Source organism: Saccostrea cucullata, unplaced genomic scaffold (genome assembly GCF_032062105.1).
Source record: "Saccostrea cucullata isolate Sc308-1 unplaced genomic scaffold, CSIRO_AGI_Scuc_v1 ctg175, whole genome shotgun sequence".
In the NCBI taxonomy this organism is placed as follows: domain Eukaryota; kingdom Metazoa; phylum Mollusca; class Bivalvia; order Ostreida; family Ostreidae; genus Saccostrea; species Saccostrea cuccullata.
The window spans coordinates 432,634-441,735 of record NW_026934326.1 but is presented as its reverse complement, the minus strand read 5'-3'; the positions used below and the strand labels follow the sequence as shown (position 1 = coordinate 441,735).

General features: G+C 35.4%; 1 protein-coding gene across 1 annotated transcript; it reads left to right on the top strand.

Moving 5' to 3' along the window:
* Positions 1-7,022: 7,022 nt before the first annotated feature.
* On the top strand, positions 7,023-9,054 carry LOC134240514 (protein SMIM7 homolog). The gene is made up of 5 exons (XM_062722615.1): positions 7,023-7,126; positions 7,326-7,367; positions 7,468-7,517; positions 8,709-8,799; positions 8,909-9,054. Exons 1-5 carry the CDS (start codon positions 7,101-7,103, stop codon positions 8,922-8,924), a joined length of 225 nt encoding a protein of 74 aa, XP_062578599.1. The 5' UTR covers positions 7,023-7,100; the 3' UTR covers positions 8,925-9,054.
* Positions 9,055-9,102: the final 48 nt, after the last annotated feature.

Below are 9,102 nucleotides of genomic sequence, written 5' to 3'. Positions count from 1 at the left end.
ACTTGTAATTTTTCTGTACTAAAGTTAAATTCGTCTAGAGAGCGCCATAGGTTAAGTTGTGTACGAAACTTCTCAAAAGATAATGTCTTACAATAACAATTTTTTTGCAAGAGACATTAATGTTACCTGACACTGGAAACTCTAGATAGGAATAAATGCTACAGCTAGGGCTATTTATTGGATCATTAAAAAAGTTATGGACTAAGAAGAGATGATCGACATATCATAGTGACATGGTCCGCTGCATGGATAAGAAATTGTCCTTCAAACTAATCTCAAAAATCCTCAATTCGTGTTTTAGTTAAATCTCAAAGTATCGAGCATTAAAGGTAAGGAAAGTAAATGTTTTAGTCGATATTATGTATACCTTTCTGAAGACCTTCGTTGAGCTTAATAAATACATTTATCTCTGAGTCAAACACTATATGCAACATTTCCTCACCGTGGAACAAAATTTAAATAAACAAAAACAGAAAAAGATATATATAACGTATGTATTACGTAGATCATGGCACATCGGTCAAACTATAATTATATGAAATAAATTACATTTTATGAAAAACATATCACAGTACATCAAGCCGAGCATAATATCGCATATTAACTCAGCCTCTATTGCATTGAGTAAAACGTATAAAAGTTAATTGATAGTTCCAAATGACAGTCTGACCTGGGTGTGTAACTGATATTTTCGACATGTTGTGTATATGTTAAAAATTACTACCTTAAAGCATTGGTAAGGTATAAATTTTTCTGGAAAACGAAGTACCAGACAGTCTTAATGCATGCAATGCAATCCTGGCTACTTTGCATTTCGTATATTTTGCATCTTCCTTACACTGAATGTAAACTTGTAAGTTGTGGAACCATATATCTTGGATACAGAAACAACTACATCATTTCATTTTTCCAAGAATGGACTATAAAAGAATAAATATTTATTACGTGATATTAAGTACTTTTTCTATGATAATGATTTGACATGAAAAGACTCGATATCAAGCAAAAGCGCAAGTTATACATGGCCGAATATGATCAATATACATGCGCGGATCAATACACTATAGAGTTTGGAATTTGCAGTTTATAAAAAACCAAGTAAAATTGACATTGGAACCCCCCCCCCCCCCGAAAGCGATGACCCCTCCTCGAAAAAACGGATCTATGTTTTATTGGTATATGAAAAGTCATTAGTATGAAGCTTTGAAAGTCATCCACATAAATGTATACCAAAAATACTGTGAGTATGTTAGCACAATATTTAGAACTTTTGTATTGGTAAAGCACAAACTTTGACGGGTGAGTATTCCTCTCGTCAAAGAGTCACATTTTGCGCAAGTGTGTTTTCGCTTATTTAATTTTTTTTTATTCAGGCTAAAACATTGACCTTCCTATAAAGAAACCGTGTTTTCTGGAATGATTTGGCTATAGCAAGTGCGCACCTGTTGAGTTCTGGATATTACAAATCACTCTCACTACGCTAATGCATGGGCATTGGGTACATATTTTTGTCCCCCGCTTTCGCGAAAGCGAGGGGACATATAATCTCATTCGTCTGTCCGTCTGTCTAGCTGTCCGTCAGTCTGTCCGTCCGTCACAAAAACTGTAACTTGCCCATAACTTTTGATTTAGTGGAGCTATGACTTTCATATTTCATATGTGTATTCCTTGTGACAAGACCTTTCTTTGATTACCACCAAATTTGACCTTTTGACCTTGTAGTTTGACTCACTTTTACACAAAAATTCCAAACTTTTACTTTGGCCATAACTTTTGAATGGTAGGTACTAGGACTTTCATATTTCACATCTGTATTTTTTGTAGCAAGACCTTTTATTGGATACTACATGTAACAACTTTGACCTTTTGACCTTGACCTTGGAGATTTCCGTACTTATGAAAAAACTTTAACTTTGACCATAACATTTTAATGGTAAGGGCTAGGGCTTTCATACTTCATATATATAATTCTTGTGAGAAGACCTTTCATTGAATACCAAGAACTTTGCCCCTTAGACCTTGACCTTGGAGTTTGACCTACTTTTAAAAAACTTTGACCTTGGCCACAACTTTTGAACAGTAGATACTAGGACTTTCATATTTCACATATGTATTCCTTGTGGCGAGACCTTTCATTTAATACCAACAAACTTGACCTTTTGACCTTGACCTTGGAGATTTTAGTACTTATGAGAAAACTTTAACCTTGACCTTAACTTTTGAATGGTAAGGGCTAGGGCTTTCATACTTCACATATGTAATCCTTTTGAGAAGACTTTTCATTTGATACCAAGAACGTTAACACTTTGACCTTGGAGTTCAGTGATAATTTCTGAATAGATGATTTATGATAGGGCGTTCATATTAGACACAAAATGTCATTAAAAAAATGACATCTCACCCAAAAAGACACCGAAAGCGGGGGAACACAATTCTTTGAATTTGCTTGTTGTACCTGCAAGGGGTACAGATTTCAACTTTTTTACAAGTCCGTATCCAAGATTTCAAATAACCTTGTATAGTATTGAGCTGAATAAAATAAAAATAATAGAAATTACTGTAAGAAAGATGTCAATTTAAATCAAGTTATCTTTATAATTGTAAACTTTTAATTTAAAAAAAAAGGTTAATCTGGTTGTTCTATAGATACTAGTATATACCACGCCATTAAAGAAACACTATGATTCATGTTAAATTTAGTGGTTTTTTTCCCCTATACTCGTCGATAAAATACTAGTAATAGAAATCATATCGATGCTAAAAACTTGACTTAGTTGACTGCTCTAGTTAGCTCGCAAGTGCGGCCCAAAACTAGCATGTGACCTAAAATCATTCAATTAAAAAAAAATGGTCAGATGCAGTATTATACTTGCATGCATTTAATGGACCACTACAAATGTACTATATAGCAGCAACCACAAATATACAATCAGAAATTTTCACATTATATCCCGAATACACAAATATCTTGACCTTCAAACAATATTTATGATGAAAGTAAAAACTATTGTTTAAAAACTTCTTTAAAATAGAACCCCGAGTTTAGGAAATTCAAACTGAACAAAAATTAAACATTTCAACAGCGACTGCTGTTTGGATAGAGGACCACAATTATTTTGTAATTTTCAAAAGTTGAAAAAAAAAAATCAATTTGACTTAATACTCAGCAGTACAATAACTTTGCCAATGTGGCACTATAAATAAACCCCCTATTCGGGTTACCCCCATCCCCATTCCATCAACATACCCTTTAGTCTTTCAATTAAAAGACACACAAAATTAAGAAAATTAGACTTTAAATGATTACCTTACCATTGCTAAAAGCGAATGAAGGATGGGTTGGACCTAAAAGGATGGATTTGGGGAGGGTCTAATATTAAGGGATCTTTGGATCCCCTTTGATCTGGGATCCAAACTCTGTCTGTCCTTTGGAAAATTTGCGTTATGATACTGATTTTATTTTACTCAAATATTGAACATATAAATTTAATGCGCACATTGCTGTATACCTCTTGTATTAGAATTTACCGTTAGTGAAGTAATAGTGTTGTTATGTTGTTCTGAAATTTCAATTTACTGCAGTGGGTGGTGTAAATGCAAAATAATACAACATAATAGTGTATTGCTCTCATACGTACTCTGTTACCGTAGTGTTTTATAAGGCATTTGCCCGAAGCGATCGATCTATATCACTGATCGATGTAATTTTGCATACGGTGAAAGTACAATTTAAAGAGCCATTTTAAAGACATTTCTAACCACTGTCGGGTTAGGCATTCAATAAAACATATTTAACAACTTAACTACACACGCTGCCTGTATAAACAATAGGTCTTGAACATGGAAAGTGAAATGAAACAAAATGCCGATCCGAAGGAGGGCAGGTGTCAAGAGTGTGTGAAAACATTTCCGACTATGTCTTGCTACAACGAAGGGAAAAACTTCATGTGTCCTGTGTGCTCCAATTTTTTGATCGTTGGACGGGGCATTGATTCGCCTACAAACGACGGTAGGATTTCACCAGAAAATAAAATCATCCGCTCAAAGACGTTTGTGCCCAAATCAGTTAAACCTTTGAATCTACAGAGAGGGAAAACCATGATTCCAAAGCCACCATTACTGAGGTCTCGAAGATCAGTTCTTTCGAAAACCTTCCAGCGCGCCAAAACATTTGCAGAAGGCACACTTCAGTCACGTGGGTCAGAGACAGAATGTGGATTTTTGACAGATGCACGGACATCGAACGTAAAGTTAAAATCTAAATTCAAGTGTGCAGAATTTGGAGGATGTATCAATTCTATCTGGTCTGTATCTTCGCAACATTCTTGGTTAGTGATCAAAAACTCTGAGGTTGCGCTTTACGACAGGACGGGAAGGCTGCAACACAAAGTGAAAGGGATTCATCAAAGCATCACCGACATGGCAATAGATTCCGACAAAAACATGTACTTGGTGTGCTTCAAGGAAAGACTTGTTTTGAAGGTGGTGATGAAATCCAGCGCTGAGATATCGGTGTTCGCCAAAATGACAATGACCCACCCGACAGAGGTCTGCACATCAGCACGTGACCTTGTCATTGTGACAGGCGTCGGGGTCACGTCTGTACGATATCTTCCAGGAATCGGAAGGGAGTATGGCATCTTCATCTATGATGTTCACGGTAAAATGATCAAGAAAATCTTGCGTTCAAATCAAGACTTTCAATATCCTTTATATGTTGGGATAAATAGATTCGAGGAGATAGCAGTTGGGGACTATTTATTGAAGAAGATTATTCTGATGTCTTCCAGTGGCCACGAAATAACGACGTTTGATGGGTTAGCTACTTTTTCGCGTCCGTTTGTTCCTAAGGGTCTGTGCTTTGACCAGTTTGGTAATGTTGTAGTGGCTAACTGGGACGGCAGTGTGTGTATCCTACTAAGGGACGAGGACTTCGCCGCTGTAGGACTGCGGTTTGACAGACAGTTCTCTCCCCTTTCTCTGGCTGTGGATTCTGATAACGACCTGTGGATCGGACACAGACAAGGTGGAAATGTGGATATATATGAAATAGATTATACAAACTTACGTCGGGAGAATGCCACAGTTTGTATGGAGAGTCGAGCCAAATCTGACCAAGACAGCTCGGAGAGAAACGGGTGTAACGAAGACACCGAGAACGAGACTTCAGTGGTGTCCGTAAATACGGATAAAGAGGAAACACTGCCTTGTAAAAGTTCTCCTGTAGAGAAAACGATAGAATGCCAAGATCTGACCAAGAGGAAAAATCAAGAGAAAACGATGCTGGAAAAACGTTCAAAAAGTCTCCATCCATTGTAATTAGTCATAAATTTGATTTCCTAGGTAAATAATAAAACAGCTTGAAAATATATTTGTATGAACACGAAAGTAAACTTATACACAGTTTAAAAGGAAACCCTGGAGAAAAAAGGAGGGTCATTTCTGTAGGGTCCTTTAATTGTAGTCATAAAAAATGACTGGCGTTTAAATGTACATAGGTATGTAAAAGGAATTCATCATTCATATATCCTTCATGTGAAATGAAACCCTGTCCCGAAACGTCAGCCATTTTTTTTGGCCTGTTTCGGTCCAGTTAAGTGCTCTAGCAAATGAACTACTAATGCCGATTTCCACGGCCCAAACCATTGCATCCTCTCCTTTAATATTTTTTGTTCTCAAAGACGTAACCTACATTCTAATTTGTTCCTGGCATCTCTTTCACCTGCAAGTTTAAGGGCGTCAACGGTCCAAAGTCAGTTTCAGCATCCAAAGCTTTTCTCCATCTCCATCTGTATATTTACAATCCATACTAATTTGGTTAAATATGGCTAAAATTATTTACTCTTCTACCTTTACCTGATCACTGATCTAAAAATATGTCAGATCCAGCATCCGAAACAAGTCTGTAAGTGTCCATCCTTAGAAGCAGCATCCATGCAAGCAGCATCCATGCAAGTTTGGTCCATTTAGGTATAATACTAAATACAGTGCACTGTAGTTAATGAGGAATGGACCTGCTCCAAAAACTTGAACCTGGTCACTCATCTGGAAAAAAATATATATAGGTCAGATCCAGCATCCGAAGCAAGTCTGTAAGTGTCCATCCCTAGACTCAGCATCAAATCAAGCTTGGACCAGGTAGGGGGTATATAAATACTTGCATTGGTTATGAACCTGCTCAAAAACTTACACCAGGACGCCGACATCGGCGATAAATCATAAGCCCATCTCGACTGCGTCGAGGTGAGCTAAAAAAGTAAGGGGGGGGGGGGGGTCTTCTTAATTTCCACTAAAATATTCTAAATTGGTGAAACTGTAAACCATTTCCTTTTCAAATATAAAATAAACCAGCAAAAAAATATTTTTACGATTTCAATAAGATTGATTATGCATTGTTTAACGTCCCTCTCGAGAATTTTTCACTCATATGGAGACGCCACCACTTGCTGCAATTTTTGTCCTATACTCGGCACTTAGGGCCATTGAGCAGGGAAACATATTTTTCGTGCCAGCACCCACTGCGACATGGACTTCGGTTTATAAAGTCTACCCTGAAGGACCGGTGTCCATGTCACAGTGGGATTCGAACGAGCAAAGTAAGGATCAAATCCTTACTTCGCGACTCTAGAGCAGACGCTCTAATTTCTAAACACTGCGTCACGCGGGCGACCAATTTCAATAAGAAGACCTTTATCTAAAATTTCTACATAAGTTGGTCACGGAGTAAGGAGTTGATCCTTACGTCAAGTGTTTAAATCCCACTGTGGGATGTGGAGACAGATCCTTAGGATGAGACCGCATACAAACCGAGGTCCCGGGTCGCAGTAGGTGCTGGCACGAAAACTCAATGGCCGTATTAATTTAAGTGCCGAATATAAGACAAAATATGCACCTCTCCACCGGCAAGTGGTGGCGTTTCCATATGACTGAAAAATTCTCGACAGATACATTAAACATCATACAAACAAACAAATAAATACTACATAAGTTGAGTCAGTCGAAACACTTGAGGAACGAATGTACTAATTTAGCCGAATAATTTAACGTTCAAGTTACTTAGAAATGGTTTGACAACTCTTCCGTCTTCGTAGTCTTCTAACATGATTTCAGATTTGATATTGTTTGGGTAAGTTTTCATGATTTAATGATTTTTCTATTCTTTTGAATTGAATTGAATTGGTTTTACCGCACATTGATCACCAATTCACCATTCATTATCATACACTCTCTGTGATGACGTACACTTGTACACGATGGCAACTTTATAGTTCATATCTTGTTTAAAAGATGCATTTAAGTTGATTTAATTGTGTCTTTTTATTAAGGACGTTGTTGGTTAATGCTGGTGCTATCTTGAACTTCAAACTGTAAGTATTTAGCAGAGATTTTCAATTTACATACATTTTATTTTTAAACTTCATTGGTGAAAATAGATGTACTTTCATGTTTTGTTTAATTTTGCTGCAGAGTCAAGGGAAAGAGTGACCAATATGAAGTAAATCCTGAACCAACCCTAGGTAATTTTCTTTACAATAAGTTATGAAAAAGTTTTAGTGTACGATGTAGTGTTGTCACGATGATCGATTTATAATCGATGATCGGTCGGAAAGGCTGTCGATTTTAGACAATCGATTGGAGATTTTAACAATCGATTAATCGGTATATTTCAGCACATATCTTTTTTTTTTTTTTACAGTTTTCTCACTTTTATTTCAAGAACAGGCTCTTGTTATGAAAATATATATCTTTCAAGAGTTGTCCTTTACTATTTTAAAATACATGTACTTAAAATCTGTTTAAAATAAATCAAAAGATAATGATATTTGCATTTCTAAACTGAAGAAACTAAACTACTTGTGTAAATGAAATATATTAGTTTTCAGTATTTGGGGGAATTCACCTGTCATTTCATAGGGAATTACAAGAAATTCGCAATATTAAATGTCTTATAATAGTTTAAAAAATTAATTCCATATACATTTTAGATGATCATATAAATTAAAACCTGATCTGTCAATGCTTACTTTTCCAAGACCAAGTAATTCCTAATCATGAAAAATTCTGTATTACTGAAATTGTTAATCAAACTGCATATATACTGTTTTTAGAAATTCGATCTGTACAACATGTACAATGCACCTTTACTTACATTATTTAACAATAAAATTCTAATCTTTATAAAATCTAATGCCTATTTTATGCAAAAAGTTACCGATTCGATTATTGGCCGATGATCAGTTGGTTAGGTCAACCGATGCTACCGATTAATCGATTCTGATTTTCAACCGATTTGACAACACTAGTACGATGGGTCTATATTTAGTGTAAAGCTTTTTATATCCGACATAAAGTTCAGATTGGGAGAGGGATGCATTAAGATTTGCAATTTGGGACAGAAGTCAATATCTTGAAAAGGGGAGCACATATGGATACACATACACAAAGAAACTACGTGTATTTGGTCTTTTAATGTTTACTATGTCCATTTTCCTCCCCTGACCCATATGTTTTGAAACTTGTTAAAATTCAGTGAAATTTATTTTTAAATTTTCCCTTTGGGATACAGGGACGGAGGAACCAATTTATAATTATACTGGCAGAGTAATGAAGGAGCACAAATTTAAAATTAGTTTTGTTTTCCGTTGTAAAATGTACATACATGTTACAATTTTGGGGTATATTTTTAGTTTTGAGTTCTTTCATTATAGGAGAAAAAGTCCGTGAATTTTTACAGAGCTTACGATATTTTAGAATTTTCATTGGATTATGGAACATATTTGTGATGTTTCTTATGCTAGTGTGAGTATACATCGAGGCAGCATTATAAGTCACCAATTACTTGTCCATTATTAGCCGTTTTATGAATATTTTTTACAATATATAAAGGGTTTCTTTTTTTTCATTTCAGATTTTTTGGACACTGACATTTTCTTGGACTTTATATTGTAAATAATATCATCTTTCATCACTATGTCTCTAAAAATCATTATATATTTTTAATGATATGTAAAACTTATTAAAATTTGATATTAAAAAATACTAGATAGTTGTAAACTTGTTTATTAACTTTTTTGACAAAGTACATTAATTATGTAATGATCA

What these genes read in the sequence shown, in the direction of transcription:
- LOC134240514 (XM_062722615.1), top strand. Translation starts at nt 7,101, where the DNA reads ATGATTTCAGATTTGATATTGTTTGG. An exon ending in TCAGATTTGATATTGTTTGG is followed by an intron (nt 7,127 to 7,325) that starts GTAAGTTTTCAT and finishes CTTTTTATTAAG; the next exon opens with GACGTTGTTGGTTAATGCTG. An exon ending in AAATCCTGAACCAACCCTAG is followed by an intron (nt 7,518 to 8,708) that starts GTAATTTTCTTT and finishes CTTTCATTATAG; the next exon opens with GAGAAAAAGTCCGTGAATTT.